Source organism: Gasterosteus aculeatus, chromosome 15 (genome assembly GCF_964276395.1).
Source record: "Gasterosteus aculeatus chromosome 15, fGasAcu3.hap1.1, whole genome shotgun sequence".
Classification (NCBI taxonomy): domain Eukaryota; kingdom Metazoa; phylum Chordata; class Actinopteri; order Perciformes; family Gasterosteidae; genus Gasterosteus; species Gasterosteus aculeatus.
The window spans coordinates 15673549-15689594 of NC_135703.1; the positions used below are offsets into that span (position 1 = coordinate 15673549).

The window sequence follows — 16046 nt, forward strand, 5'->3', positions numbered from 1 at the left end:
CACAAAAACATAAAATTGCATTCAAATGCAGCTGTGGTATTAACTCAATAAATAAGGATTGAGAGAGGGCCAATGACTTCTTATCCTTTTGAAACTTTTGCTGCTAAAACGTTTGTAGTACATGAGTCATATTGTGATTGCGTCATTAGTATTTGCCTACTGCAGTGTTATTGTAGTTAAGACTACTTAACTACAATAACACTGCAGTAGTAATAAGACATTCTAGCAGTTTTTTCTTCCACGGCTAAACTTGAATGTGAATGTGAACACTCGTTAAAATTCAATTTTAAAGAAGAAAAAAAGAAGAGTGACTCTAAACGTCCAATTACAACATCACAGTCGATTCCTCGTCAGAGAGGCAACAAGACAACAATCCCAAATCAAGGTTTGACTGTTCAGTTGTCATGGAAATGTTCAAAGGGCCTCTATTCCCAGCACGTTTAGGACGTTTTGTCCAACAATGACATTCGGCCTGAATAGCCCTACAACATAAAGTATAATGTCCGTAACAAAATGCAATGATGGTGTGACTCACAGTACAGTAAAACCGACGGCATCGGCTACATGTAGCATGTGGCCCTCTGGTGGTCTCTTATGCCAAACACACCACATTTATTCCGTTTTGGGCTCAACGAAAGGAGCCATTACATGATTCAAAATGCAGACAACGGGGATGTGCTTTTTCACAGACCCAAGCTAAGACGTTGTCCTGACAGCAGCGTAAATGGGTAAAAAAATAAGATAAAACCATCCCACTTTGGATGGAGCTGAACTTATTTCTAAGAACCTGACCCAGTTTCTTAGTGGACTTAATCCATGACTCAGAGTTCAGACCAGGAAGCAGAGTCGCAGTCTTACACACTTCTCTGCGCTTCAATCCAAGCAGTCACTCACCAAAACCATAATTAACCCTATAGAGACCTTGTCTGCCCCACGGACACAGTTATCTAAGTTAAAGGTAAACAACTGAGGAGTTATAGTAAAAGTGAAGCGACTCCTCCGAGTCATGTTACTCTCATATTTATTACTCATATTCCTCGAGGCACAGGCCAAGGGGGGGGAGTGGCAGCAATTTATGACTCCTGGCTTTTAATAAACTTTAAATCTAAGGTGGATTATAACTCATTTGAAAGCCTGGTTTTCAGTCTTTCGCAACCAACCTGGAAAATAATCCAGGCGGTTCTCTTTGTAATAGTGTACAGGGCCCCAGGTCCTTATTCTAATTTTTTTTCTAAATTTTCACAGTTCTTAACGAGTTTGGTCCTTAAAACGGACATAGTAATTATTGTGGGTAATTTTAACATTCATGTGGATGTCGACAGCCTTGGTACTGCATTTCTTTCATTGTTAGATTCAATTGGTTTCTGTCAGTGTGTAAATAAACCAACTCACTGTTTAACCACACTCTCGACTTGGTCATTGTGTATGGGATTGGGATTGAACATTTAACAATTTTTCCCCAGAACCCTCTCCTGTCGGACCATTGTCTGATAACCTTTGAATTTCTACTATCGGAACCACCTCCTCCTGCCAAAGGTTTCTACAGTCAACGCTTATCGGATACCGCTGTAGCCTTATTTAAAGAAGCCATTCCTTCTGCTCTAAGTTCAGTGCCCTGCTCTGGAAAGAAGAATAGCTACAAGAAGGAAGTCTGCTCCTTGGTATAACCCTCAAATACGGAACCTAAGAAAACTGTACGGAAACTTGAACGATTATGGCGTTCCACCAAATCAGAAGGATCTAGGTTAGTTTGGCAAGACAGCCTTAAAACATATAAGAAGGCTCTCCGTAACGCACAAGTACCTTATCACTCATCTTTAATAGAGAAAAATTAAATCAACTCCAGGTTTCTCTTCAGCACTGTAGCCAGACTGACAGAGAGTTCTGTCGAGCCGTGTATTCCTTTGGACCTCAGTAGTAACGACTTCATGAATTTCTTCAATGATACGATTCTGACTATCAAAGAGGAAATTGATGGTCTCCTGCCTTCAACCAGTGCCGACCTGTCCTCAGATGTAGGAACTTTGGATGCAGCAGTGGGCCCTGATGCCTGTTTAGATGCTTTCTCTTCCATCAAACTTGATCAACTGACTTCTTTATTTTCAAAGTCTAAATCTTCTACTTGTCTCTTGGATCCGATTCCGACCAAGCTGCTTAAGGAAGTTTTTCCTTTAGTTAGCACATCCTTATCAGATATTATGAATCTGTCTTTGTTGACAGTACCACAGTCCTTCAAGGTAGCTGTAATTAAACCTCTTCTTAAGAAACCTACTCTTGCTCCAGAGGTGGTGGCTAACTACAGACCTATCTCTAATCTTCCCTTCTCTTCCCTTGAGAAATCTGTCGCAAATCAATTATGTGACTTTCTACAAAAGTCAAGGATGTTCGAGGATTTCCAGTCAGGATTCCGAGTGCATCATAGCACAGAAACAGAACTGGTGAAAATTGCGAATGATCTTCTACTTGCATTGGACCAAGGACTCATCTCTTTTCTTGTCTTGCTGGACCTTAGTGCTGCATTTGATACCATATCAGCGGTTGCCAAACTCAAGAATGCCGCGCCCCAATTTGAAATCTGAAAATCTTTTGCGGCCCACCCAAACCTTTAATCACAACTCTGATCAAAACATAAACTAGGGGTGATTAAATGACCTTAAGAATTTAACCGATTAAAAATGTATTAACCGACAATGTATGTTTTGTATACCATTTTCTCCGGAGCTCATGTGCCGGGTTTTCCGCACAATAATGCACATACGTTTTTTTTTTTGTGCTTTCTCCCCTATCAGGTCTCCGTAGATCGTAGTTCCTTCTGGACCCTGGTCCTGACACCTGCCGTGGCCCTGCTGACGCCGGCTGCTGCCATCATCATCATCATTATTATTTTAGATATTAATCATATTACTGTAATCATAAACCAACATTACCCTCTCCTAAAGTCATTGAGCTTTCCCTCTCCACAGGCTTCTGTGGATGGTGGTTGTCCCTGCAGTGGTCCTGCTGTGCGCCTGGCTTACTACTCACAATTACTTTAATCATTTCTGTCATAGGAATTGCATGTATTATACATTGTTCATTCTGTACACATGGCATCCATTGTAATCTGTCCATCCCGGGAGTGGGATCCCTCCTCTGACGTTCTCCCTAAGGTTTCTTCCCTTTTTTCCCTCTTGGAAGGGTTTTTTCATTTATTTTTTCCTGTGCCGATGGTGGGTTTCGGGACAGAGGATGTCGTATGTGTACAGACTGTAAAGCCCTCTGAGGCACTGTTAATCTGTCCATCCCGGGAGTGGGATCCCTCCTCTGACGTTCTCCCTAAGGTTTCTTCCCTTTTTTCCCTCTTGGAAGGGTTTTTTCATTTATTTTTTATTTTTTCCTGTGCCGATGGTGGGTTTCGGGACAGAGGATGTCGTATGTGTACTGTAAAGACTGTAAAGCCCTCTGAGGCAAATTTGTAATTTGCGATTTTGGGCTATACAAAATGAAATGAATTGAATTGAATTGAAACGTGGAAGTCATTATTTGAGTATAACTCGTGAAACAACCCTTGATTTCGAATTGAGCTCATAGAAAAAACGAATGATACACTAGAATTTGACCTTGCAAACTTCAGACCCATAAGAAATGTTTGTCATACTGTCATACGGTCAAAAAGCCTCACGCCATTTAAAAATACTGCAGTATACCAGATATCAAATGGAACTGTTTAAAATTGTAAGTTGGACTCAAATGATTTTTAAATATTCAAGCAGTTATTAAAAATTGCCTCAACAGAACATGGATTGCAACCGATCCGTGGTCCACCTCAGTGACGCCATGTAGACTGCCCGGCATTAGCAGAGCTGGGGAGGTTCTCAGGTTTGTCTCCACGAAGAACGAGCTGCCTGGTTTCAAAAAGCCGGATGTCATCCGGGCACGTGCACAGCTAGACCCCTAGTGGTGCGTCTGCCCATTTGCCCTGGACAAGAAAAGTGCCCCTTCTGCTGGAGCACAATTGTTTCTTCATTCATCAATATTTAAGAATAACAATTACTCTTTCTGTCGTCAATTCCCCCCAAATGTGTTTTGGTATCCGACGGGGCATTTATTTGATTGATTTATTCCTGTGAGAATTTCGCCCCAACACGCTCCGCGGCGCTCACAAGCCCCGCCCCTCCCTCCTCCTCCGCTTAGTGCTCGTGCAGCGCAGAGCGCCAAACGGCTGCAGCGTCAGACACACAGGTGATGACAGTGTTTGTGAAATCCCCCGACGTTGTTTAGTGGTAAATTAACCGCGTCATAAGCGCCGCTGAAAACATTACGTTGCAACTGGTCCGACGTTTCCTAAAAAATAAACAAAAAACTCACGAAATCCATGATTTCAAAGCCTTGTCCAGCTGTTTACTGACGGTTGTCGTGTTTAATGAAGAGAGAGAAGTAGAGAGAGAGACAGACCTCAAAGGCAGTTTTACTGTTTTACCGTTTACTTTACTGTTTTACTGTTCTACAAATTAGACATGGTCACTAGTTCACTATTTTTTTAATATACAAATGAAAGGTAGGTCTTAAGTTGAGCTACATGACAGTCTGGTGAGGTGTGTTGTGGTATGTTATTAGTGTAATGCTGCTTATGCTTCAACAGAAATGATGGTGGTTCTATCTGATGGTGGTTGTCCCTGCAGTGGTCTTACCGTACGCCTGGCTTGCTACTCAGAATTATTTTAATAATTTCTGAGTGGAATTGAATGTATTATACATCTTTTACATTGTTCATTCTGTACACATGGCATCCATTGTAGTTTGTCCATCCTGGGAGAGAGATCCTTTTCTGATTCAGGTTTCTTCACTCTTCACAGGTTTTCGTTTTGAGGATTTTCGAGTTTTTCCTGTGCCGATGTGAGGGTTTCGAGATACAGGATGTTGCATGTATACAAAATAAAATGAATTGAATTGAATGCCAAGAAAAGAGGGCTTGCTCAAGTGTGACAATCACTTGATCTTGATATCAAGCTTAATGTGTAAATAGACCGATCACATTATTGAGGAAGTGGAAACGTTTTAGCATTCTCAGCATTATAGATTTTAGGGGTGAATTGGATACAGTCAACAGTAAAAATGTTTTGTTTGCGGACAGACCAAGCCTCTTCTGTTGGACATCTCATACACAAAGATGAGATATTGGCCACAGACAGATTACTAGGGGTGTAACGATTCATTTTAACAACGATTCGATTCGAATCGCGATTCATGATTGCGATTCGATTCATGGACGATCTGGTTTAATTTAGAACGATTCGATTCAGTGACTTGAAATCGATTCAGTAACTTTACTGGACAGTGCAGGCAAAGTTTCCGAGATCCCTGTTGTTTCTTGTAAGGAAATCAGGTTTAAATTAATTATGGATATTATAAACAAGCAAACAACAATTAATGGCAAATATTAACCTTTTATTTGAATCAAGTGCTATTTTCAATGTAAACATTACACAATGATTACACAATGTTTGGATCAATTTACAGAACCCCGGATTTTCAACCACATTGTCGGGTCGCATGTCTTTACAGCTAAACTTGGCAATTGTTACTGTGATGTTGAATTTCGTGCTGGCGAGGCCTGAGGTGTCTGCAGGTTTTGAGCCAGTCCAGTACCCAGATCCACTCCAGAGTACAGTCAGACGCCACAAGGGGGCGTGCTCCCAGTCTGGACTGCTGGAGGCCAGGGTCATGTCCCCTATTGGTGTCCTAGGGGCCATCTTGACTTTCTTCACAGTCACACAGTACTGATACACAGGGACACATCTGGCCCACGTTCACCTTAGAATGGTGTTACTTTGAAATTACTATTACAATCAAATTTTTATCATTTTTATCAAATGCTCAATTATATATAATATATAAATAGAAAATATATTCTTATTGATACTGGTTTTGAATGGGATGTCACGGAAAACTGTCACACAAACAAAAGACAAAGTCACACTGCAACATTCCAGTTGCTGTTGTGTAAACTCCAGAAAGGTCAGGACTGAGCTGCGGAATTAGTTGCATTCCCAACCACATCTGATGATGAGCGCTGTTTGAGTAGGTTTGTTTAAAAGGTGAGTGTTGAGCAGTTAGCGTGTCTCAATCCGAGTTGAGTGAAGAGAACAGAGGGACAGTCCATGTGTCTTAACCACTTCCTGCTGCAAACAATAGATGGAGCTCCAACAATATCCTGTCGTTTCACGATGCATTTTGCTTTACAAGTGGTCTATTTCCTGTCACACACACAACACACCACAGCCAGATGTTGGTTCTGCACCTAATGCTTTATTTATTAAAAAAATACAAAACTTCAAAAAAAGTTTCCATAGGAAAGCATTATGAATTTGCAATCCCATCTCTTTCGTATCCATTTCAAATACATGGTTTTCACACCTGTTCTTAAATCATATCAAAGCAGACTCAAGACATTAGAAATCAAATAACAATTTAAAGGTGGAGTAGAGGGGAGGTGCAGTCTGTGTCTCGAGTCCCTGCGTTTTAAGTATTAATTCATGTTTATTTAGTGGAAACTGTTTTGTGAGGGGAGCAGAACAAATGTGGGAATAACAGGATGCTTAATGTGTGCACCTTAAGCGGTCTGATTCATTCAATGCCTCACACTTCAGTGCCCGGACACACACACACTACATATTGCTATGACATGCAGATGTTTTCCTACAATTATCAATACAAAGTTATTTTTTGGTGCGTTTTTTGAAACATTGACATCTTGAGGAGTTCTGTACAGTAGTGGAGATCATGGAAAATGTAAATATAAACATAGCAGCCATTTCTGAGGAATTAAACCAACCCTGTAACTACCTAGGAATGTGACTCCAAATGTTAACAAGGCTTTTTCCACCGTTTGCCATGGTGTGAGCTTTACAGGGACAGGTCAAATTCAGTGGAGTAGATTTCAACTAAACAAGATTATCTACCTGCACGTGTTAGTTAGGAAAAATGCTTTCTTGATTACTCCAGTAATACAGAACACTTCCATACAGAACACAGACAGTTCTGCAGCAGCTGGTCCCTCTCCTTCTCCTGCAAGTTACTGGCCTTTAAATGTTGATGCACATTTGGGAAAAATGAAAAAATAAGACTTCAACAATTAATAACCAAAGGGTGCTGATCCATAGAAGATTGCTGTGATGTACAGCATGTGTTTAAACCACGTGGGCCTGGCAGGGCTTAGTGGGCAGCTCCAAGTTGCTCTCTCGACCGCAGCAAGCTGGCACATCCAACACACAGGACTCCTCCGCAGGAGGTGGCAAGCCCTGGGAACAGATCCTCTGCACCTGTTGCCTGGAGAAGACGATGCAGATACAAGTTAAGACTGTCCTCAAGAAACACTGAAAATCCTCACAATTGATGAAAGTGCTCTTTTATATCCAAATCTCAATGTAATTATTTTCCTCAAAATAAATACAATTGAAATGAAAAAAATACTCCAGAAAGTGTCCATCGCACAACACAAATGAAAAGTTGCAAGTGGTCCTCACCAGGCAGTGCGGGACATGACGTAGTAGATGTCTGGTTTCTGGAAGCCGTTGAAGGTGGAGGAGGCAGCCACGGTGTAGGCGCCCATGTTGTCAAAGACCAGCCAGTCGCCCACCTGCAGGTCAGGCAGGTCACACTGCTCCACGATGCGGTCAAGGCCGTCGCATGTCGGGCCCCAGATACTGCAGGTGTACATGGCCTCATCCGGCTTTGGCTTCTATTGGTACAAAGACAGGGGAGACACACAAACCGTTACCCTTTGATTCACCTTCCACTGAGCTACCTGGCTGAGTAGATCTGCCACTTTCTCTTACCTTAAGTAGTGTTGGCAAACAGTGAGCGTGGTCATAGAGTATACAGTTGAAGGATCCATAAACTCCATCATTGACATAGTACATCAGAGTCGTATCATTGGTCCCTTCGTCTTCCTCTGATGAAAGCAGAAAATAACGTCTTAATACTGAGAAATGTGACACACATGCTATCAAAATAAATATGTCCTCCTAGATTATGGCTGTTACCGTCAGAGGCCGACTCGTCGTCCACGATGGCCTTCTTGGCAATGATGTTGACCACTAGGGTGTAAGCAGAGGCCACATAAAAGCGCCCTGGCTCTGCAATCACCTTAATACCAGTGTCAGCAGGAAAGAACTTGTCCAGGGCCGGGCTGATCACTCCGGTGATCTACAAAAAGAATAACAACATTCTATTAAAAATGGTAACAATGAGCTAGTACCACTGCTTATTTGTCCTGTTTTAATTCAAAAACAGACAGAATTGAAAATAAATAAGAATGAAAAGAAAGATACCTCTTCAAATTTGAGTTCAGCTTCGTCAGAACCGGGGAAACCTCCTCCAATGTCCAACAGGTCCATGTTGAAGCCAAGCTCATCCTGGAGGTCACAAAAATCCGATGTTTAGTTAATCACGTTGCATAAAACCCTAAATCATTTTGCCTTTCTTATATCCAGTTGCATGGGCACGTCTGTCACAACTCACCCCCATATCGAAGACGCAGCGGGCATCGGCGATAGCCTGGCTGTAGGTCTGCGGATCGGTGCAGCCACTGCCGACGTGGAAGCTGACGCCGATCACATCGAGCTGCAGCTTCTTGGCACACTCCAGAAGACCACGGCAAGCTTTGAGTGGGGCCCCAAACTTCACACTCAGGCGACACACTGCCTTTGAGTCATCTGTGGCAATACGCAGCACTAGTCTGGGCAGGTAGCAGGAGTATGGGTTAGTGGAGGAGGAAAAAAATATGTGCAGATAATTGAGATATCAACCAAAATCTGTTACGGCTAAAATGTCTCACTTGGCATTTTCATGACAGCGGGCCACTTTCATGAGTTCCACCTCGCTGTCAAAGGTCATCATCCGCACCCCATGGGCAGATGCATACTTGATTTGAGAAACTTGCTTGCAGGGGTTTGCATAGATGATTCTGCTTGGATCCACTCCCAGAGACTGGACCAAATGAATCTCATTCTAGAGGTGGAAGAGGGAGAGAAAAATTTAGTAACAAGACCCGCCAGTGCCATTTCAGCTTATTGCCACAACGGCTTTGTTGTGTCGTTATTCTTGGAACATCTAGTGCTACAGGAAGTGTCCAAACTCACCTTGCTTGCACAGTCAAAGCCGGCTCCCAGGGACGCCAGGGTCATGACCACGGCCCGGCTGTTGTTGCATTTGACGGCATAGAAAGGAGTGACTCGAGGCAGGGCCCTCACCCAGCGCAGATGTTTCTTTAGCACATCTCCCAGGTCACAGACGTAGAAGGCATCCCGGTCATCCTGTGGGCAAAAATAGAGGAACAGGTGCGTTTAACAAAACCATCTTCAGTCATAGAAGTGCGTGATACACAAACAAGGACAAAACAAGGTTTTAAATGTTAGGTAAAGGGCATACAATTCACTCAATGCTATACCTGTAACCTGAACACTGGTATAGGATGACAGGTGCATCCTGTTTATATTCATCAGCCAACCCAGCGGGACTATTCTGTTTATCCACTAAACAATGTCGACACAGGATGCTCACCGTGGTGGATGACTCGTTGATCTTCTGCTCAACAATATCCCGGGCAGAGAAGCCCTCTTCCAAGAAAGAGAAGTCAAACTCGGTGGAAGTAGAAGTGTTCATGGTCACAAGAAGTCCTCTTAGTCACAAGTAAACTGAAAGAGGGAGAGATTATGTTTCAGCATTGAGAAAGTGTGTCTTTAATACATGTTTTAATCCCAATTTATATGGGAACGGCTAAAACAAGGGAATGTAAAGGAAATTCTCTTAACGCATCACTGAATTGAATGACAATTTTGTCAGTCGTACCTGCCAACATGACTCAAGATAAAATCCAGACGGTGGGACAGCGAACACACTTACTTGGATAGGAAAGAGATGGAATATAGAGTTGGTGGTTTCTCAGGTGCAGAGAAGCCAAGGCGGCTCACCAGTGAAGTTAAATCCCTTCAAATACAACTCAAGGCCCGGGCCTGCTGAGTAGGTAGTGTGAGTCTTTCTAGACTGATGATTCTGTGAACAAAATAATTTGACAGAGGAAATAACCATCTACACGTATAATAAAAAGGTGTAGTCTATTTTTATGTTTATATAAATCAATTCAACACAACGTGGCGGTTATTTTCTTAAAACCGGTTTAATTCGTTTACAGAGGAACAGACTTCCGAGATGCCCATACAAAGTCTGTAATACCGCTCCATTTTATAACTATGTCATGAGTCATGAGTAACGGTAGTAGACGCCATCTGCGGGGAGTAGTCCCACAAAGTGTTAAACCCCGCCCAGCGCAGATGTAATCCAATCAAAGAAGACCCGCCTTAAAACATCAAAAGAGAGGCACATAAATGAACCAATCGGTGAACGACATACGAGGACAACGTCACTATGCCGGTTCCGTTTAGACCTCGTCGTTCCATGAGGCGAATTTGCACTGAAGTTAATAGTAACGTGGTTTAGTAGAGCACACGCAATTTAAAAACGGTGAAGAAAAAACGTGTTCAACGTGGCGCAAACACACCCATGTCTGAAGTCCATATTACAGGCTAACGTTATGTGGATTGGTTATCAAGGTATTCTTATTATATATTAAGGTAATATTGCTAGACAAGATTTGCTTACTTTTTGATTTGATACGTCGTACCGGGAAGTAGCGTAAACAATTAATATCGACTAAATGTTGTAGTAAACTGAAATTACGGTGAAAAATAGAAAACCCGTATTTCATTGTCCTCCTTAAGCCGCCATAAACGATTTAGCAAGCTAATAACCGTTAGCTAACGTCAAGACGCATTTAACGTAAAGGTTTAAAATACGTTTACCATCGAACATCCTTAACTTACCTTGAAAAGCATTTACAAAGAGTGTGTCCATTAGACCAGAATGCTGGGATAAAAAAAATTAAGCTGGCTGTGTCGCTTCCGTGGTGGGTGAGACTGGTGTGCAAGCCGGTAAAAGGATCCCGACGGTATTTATAGAGAGCTCGTTGCTACAGCAACGCAGCCAGCTGAAACCGGCCTCCCATCCACGTATGAACCGGTTTTGTCTCGTCACCTCGTCCACATGGTGGGGGGGGTGGCGCAGAAAGACGGACGGGCGGGATAATTTCACTGCATACACACGTTCGCCCGGAAGATAGGCGGTCAAACGGACCTTTCGTAAACGTCTCGCTACTGTTCGGGCAGGGCCCTAAAACCCAAACATTCACACGACTGTCTGACCTTAGTAATACACTCCTCGTGTGAAAACGTTACCTATAAGTTTCTGTCTCATTCTCCGCCTTTACTTACCTCGCTGAAATAAAATAAAAGAATGAAGGAATGTTAATTTCACTCAAAGTTTTATTTCTTTCGAGTCCAAACATTCAGCAAATGGTGCTGCCATACTACTACGGACCTCAGATGAACTTAATGCTTCAGCTGATCCACAGTACAGCAATGGAAGAAGCCTGCCCAGTGTTTGTGTTACTCCCACCACTGTCTGGCTCTTACCTCCATGTCTCCATGGCAGTCTGCTCAGTCTCAATTTGACTTATTCACCTACTTCATGGGATTGAAAGGTCGTCACGAGTTGACTTAGAGATGTCAAAGGTGTTACAGACCCAACCCTCCTCTATAGCCTAGTTCTATACATGTAGGTGTACAAATAATATTTATCCTTACAGATAAATGTCTGCTACGATTAAAATAACAACTGCCTCTGTAAAATACTGAATACTATGCAGGGGTTTAAAAGAAGAAAAACAGGTTTCTTATGCTTCCAAGCAGAAAGATGCCATTTTACCCAGAGCCCTTAAATTCCTGTCCCATTGATATTTCCCCTTGCTGCAGTCTAATGGTCCAAAGGTTGCTTTCAAAGACATTTGGTTCACAAGAGAGACATTACCAAATAGAGGAAAATGAAGAATTTGGTTAGTGTGACCTCGACTACACGTGGAAATGTTGCACAAGCATGGGTTCCAGGCCACTAACGTCCGGACCTTAGGGCTTCACGAGGACCACATATCTGCGCGCTCAGCTTAATATCTTTTCCAGGTCGTGAAGCCTCCATCAAGATGGCAGTCAATACTTTGCACAGTGGGGAAAGAATGCAAACATTTTGCAGGCCCCGGTGAGTCAAGCCATACTTTCCGAGCAGTTTAATTGTTAAAAAACAAAGTGTAGGCCTTTTCTGCCCTGATCAGAACGTTGAAGCAAGGTTAAACGGGAACGTTGTGCAATGACATCATCTGCAATCGTTTTCACACATTTCATGCCGTTTGTCCCGTGTAACAGGACACACGTCCTACGCACTCAATCCCCGTCCGTCAGGAAGTGGGCCCCGCACATTCACAAATTCATTTTCAACGGATGTTCATCTGCCTTGTTTGCAAATCACGAGATCCCAGAACACATCTTAGATGTAGAACCCCCCCGTGTTAGACTGCAATCACTTCCTTTTTTGTTGGAACTGTTTTTGTCAAAAAAGACCCACAACAATGCCCCTCTCCTCCCCCTGTTATAATGTCCTCTTCTCGTCTCTATGTGCACCGTCTGTTATCGCTACTGTGCACTGTTGTGTCCTCCCCCCCACGTCTCCGTGGCCTCGCCAAAGACAAAGATGAGGATTGTTGTTGGCGACCCACAAGATACAGTGCAGTGTTACGGGTCATGTGTACCGCTGCATCTGGCTTTGTGTTCTTCTACACTTTGCTAGGTCACTTTGTTAGGTCACGGTCACTTCCACCGTTTCATGACAACGTCGCCGTGTCATCTTTGTTTCTGCAGGGAAAAAAATAGAAAGACAGAAAATGGGTTACATACTTGGGTTGTTTACTTTAACCAAGCTGAAGTTACCCGGTGACGCCTCAAGAGTAGTCCCGTGTATTGGTACTTACTTACTGGAGTCGGCGTCACGTGTTTGTAAAAGGCTTGACCTCGATTTGTGCCTGAGCATTTCCTGCTGGTCCAGAAAGCTGCTTATGAAACCCGAGTCCAAGCAGATGCTACCTGTGGTTATTGTATACAGTGCGGTCAATGTGACTTCATTCGGGGAAAGACCCTAACAGCGTGGTAACGCTCAAACAACCTAATGAACTCAAATGTGAAACCGTAGCACCGGCCTGCTCCCGAACCAAGACCAGCCAGCGATTTCAAATTTGCAAAGCAAGCCAAAACTCCTTCACATGAAATCAAAACACTTTCGCACCATATGACCAAATGTTCAATGCTAAGTTCTGGTTTTGTTATGAGAGGGAGATGCAGCGCCTCAAACAAGAATTAAGAGAATTTCTGTGACTGATACCTCGGGGGAAAAGAGCAAAAGAGCAGAGGGTAAATGTCATTGAATACACTGGTGGCTTGTGGCTGTGAAGGTCAGTGGAAGTATACCCGAGAGGAGGAAAACAAGAAAGTTCTCATTCTGGTGACGTTTCAGCCCCCCCCCCCATACACACACACTTTAATTCTGTAGTGTCTGGCAATACCTTAAAAAAGGAAGCAAATGGAAAGTTTGGTCTTGTGGGCTCATTCCTGATTCCTCTGTACTCCGACCACATTGACCACTCTTCTTGTTAATCTATTTCTACATGCGAGTCCTCACTCTCTGGACCACACACATAGAGAAATTGCAGAATTTAGAAAAAAGCCCCAATTTGAACTTTCCAGAAATTGAGGAAACACTCTGGCCTCCCCTTTGTCTCTGTTGGAGCAGCGGCCACTGTGGCCATGGGAAGCATGTTACACGATGAGGAAGAAAGTGTTGCTTCTTCTTTTCAAAGCGCTTCTAATCTCAGAGACGGGCCACTTCAGTGAAACGGAAGTCAGAGTGTGTCTGCCTTCTGTTACGGTTAAATCTTTCATGACTTGCTCCTACGCTCACTTTTATGCTCACCTACGTTCGCTTTTACAAAAAAAAAAAAAATTACAATAAAATGATTAGTAGAGCCTGGGGAGCTTGGATCATAGAGGCAGCGGGGAGCCGTTTACCAGTACGGGTTGATGGTTCAACAAGTGAGGCGGGTGTGTCCCCGTGTGTGTGCAGCCAACAGTCCTCTTCAGCCTTCTAGCTGTTTCGCAGCCCAATCAAGGCTAAAGATCTGATTTGAACTACTATTTATACCGCTCAATTGTGTTGTGAATTAAACCACATGACATTCAGTTAGAAAGAATACATTCTTTCACTTGGTTCAGGATTCAGCAAAGGGACCTCATACCATCAGACGATGCCAACATCTCCTAACCACGTGGACGCTGATAGCCGGAGTCATCAGAGAGCTTCCAGGGGCGTGAAGAATGTCGGTTTGCCACGAGGAGATAAAAGATCCCAATGTTTCCTGGTCACAATCGTGTGTCCTTAAGGGAAACAATTACCACAGCGTGAGACAGCTGGAGACATTCAGAAATCATCCAAAGCCCGTGGATAATTGCTCTGGCCCCGCCTGTGTAGACAGCACACAGTAACACAACATGGGCCAGAGGAAACAGCCTCCAGCAGCTTCCATACACATACAGGCAGACAACCACGGAGGAGAAACTAATATATTCCGTCTTTGGCAGCCTGTGTTTTTTTTCTCCTATTTTGGGATTTGAATTGTCAGAGAATTTCTGAGTAGTTTCAGTCAAATTTATAACTTCATGATCACAGAGCATAGCGAGGGCCAACAGAGAACGCAGCCTTTGGGAGCGGATTTCAATCCAGGCAGCGGTTACATGCATTGTTATTGTCTAGAGTTTGGAGACAACCTTGGCGGCGGTCTGCACTCTGAGTGTCCTTCTAGTTTGGAAAACGGCACGGTGATAACGTGGGGATATGGTGTGTTTTGTCGACATCACGGTGTGATCTCCCCGCGGCGTGCTGGATGGATTCAGTGTGTTAGATAAATGACATCGCTTTGCCATGAGGCCACGAGGAAAACACTTCTACCATGTTATAATCTGCACAGATAAAATACATCGCTCAGCCCTGGTTGTCATAGTGACATGTTTGACCCTGAAGCCGCCCCACTCACCCACTTGTCCGCTCTGTTCCTGGAGTGATGAGAGGAGAGTTGTTTAATCAGGCTCTCTGCTGACTCATCATGTCTTCATCTTTCAAGGTTGAGTTGCCAACAGTTGGTCTGCTCTGGATCTTCTTTTCAGCGGCCCAGCTTTCATGCTTCCCTGGGCCGGCCTGAATGCTTGGGAACAGACTGTGTCAGCACATTTCACAGGGTGGAGGGGATGGCGGGGGAACTCTTCTCTAACAATGTGCACATCATGGTACCATTAAAAAAAAGGTTTCAAGCTGTTGCTGCGACACTCAAGACTCTCATTTATAGATTCTTCTCCCAAAATAAAGTTTCCTATAAATGTTTCCTGATTCCTGATCCTGAAAACCCAGTGTGCTGGTTACTAGAATAGACTTCTTCTTATAGTTTGCAAAGGCATTCCATCCTACCCAAGAAATAGTTAATTGACAGTGTCTTCTGTGGATGATCCACAGCAATGGACACCAGCTGAAACATTTGTGTTTTCAATGAAACCCGAATCTCCACCAAATGTCCCTCTGCTATTGAGCTGGGATTTGCATGGAAGTGATGAATTCCACGAGACGTCTCAGCAAATCTCAAACCACGAGGTGTCCACAATGGTTACATAATGGCTGGCCATACAGGGCCGGGCATATCAAATAACACATCCTTGCCTTCATGATTGGCTCTGTGACTGTCAGCTTCGGTTGACCCACTTCCTGTGACCTGGTTGCCAGTTGTCATGGCCACAGCAATGTGAAAGACAAGGAAGAGCGATCAAATGGCAGTTTGCTAAAAGATTTCAATCTATTCTACCATCAAACTGGTGCAAGTCTCAAATACCTGGATAACTGTTCAGCCTGTAAAGACTTTGTACCATGCATTTCTGATCCCAGATCCTGATGTAGTTAGCTGTATATAAAGTGACAGGACAATCATAGCTTGTAGCTCGTTGACCCTATGGAGGTAAAGACGAGTTTGGCGTCTCAGCATCTCAAACTCCGGCCCTTTTTATTCATATTAAACACGTCTAGTTCAG

General features: G+C 43.4%; 1 protein-coding gene and 1 long non-coding RNA gene across 4 annotated transcripts; both read right to left on the bottom strand.

Annotated features, from left to right (window-relative positions):
* Positions 1-6268: 6268 nt before the first annotated feature.
* Positions 6269-11262, bottom strand: odc1 (ornithine decarboxylase 1). 3 transcript variants are annotated; one of them, XM_040199538.2, is made up of 11 exons: positions 10863-11262; positions 9886-10035; positions 9544-9677; positions 9123-9296; positions 8819-8991; positions 8503-8719; positions 8313-8396; positions 8025-8187; positions 7818-7933; positions 7506-7720; positions 6269-7308 (listed from the first exon to the last, which is right to left on the bottom strand). In XM_040199538.2, the coding sequence occupies exons 3-11, from the start codon at positions 9643-9645 to the stop codon at positions 7170-7172; spliced, it is 1383 nt and encodes a 460-aa protein (XP_040055472.1). In that variant the 5' UTR covers positions 9646-9677; positions 9886-10035; positions 10863-11262; the 3' UTR covers positions 6269-7169. The 3 variants fall into 3 exon arrangements, with proteins under 3 accessions (XP_040055472.1, XP_040055473.1, XP_077945238.1); XM_040199539.2 differs by having other exon boundaries at positions 9832-10035; positions 10863-11092; XM_078089112.1 differs by having other exon boundaries at positions 9544-10035; positions 10863-11092.
* Positions 11263-11342: 80 nt separating this feature from the next.
* On the bottom strand, positions 11343-15184 carry LOC144388354 (uncharacterized). The gene is made up of 4 exons (XR_013452688.1): positions 15008-15184; positions 14213-14351; positions 12896-13007; positions 11343-12779 (listed from the first exon to the last, which is right to left on the bottom strand). It is a non-coding gene; the product is annotated as an uncharacterized LOC144388354 (long non-coding RNA).
* Positions 15185-16046: the final 862 nt, after the last annotated feature.

Bases quoted from the DNA above. Each gene is read 5' to 3' on its own strand.
- odc1 (XM_040199538.2), bottom strand. From the start codon at position 9,645: ATGAACACTTCTACTTCCACCGAGTTTGACTTCTCTTTCTTGGAAGAG. The intron at 7,934-8,024 runs GTAACAGCCATA...TGCTTTCATCAG, and splicing joins CGACGAGTCGGCCTCTGACG to AGGAAGACGAAGGGACCAAT. The intron at 7,721-7,817 runs GTAAGAGAAAGT...TTGTACCAATAG, and splicing joins GTTTGCCAACACTACTTAAG to AAGCCAAAGCCGGATGAGGC.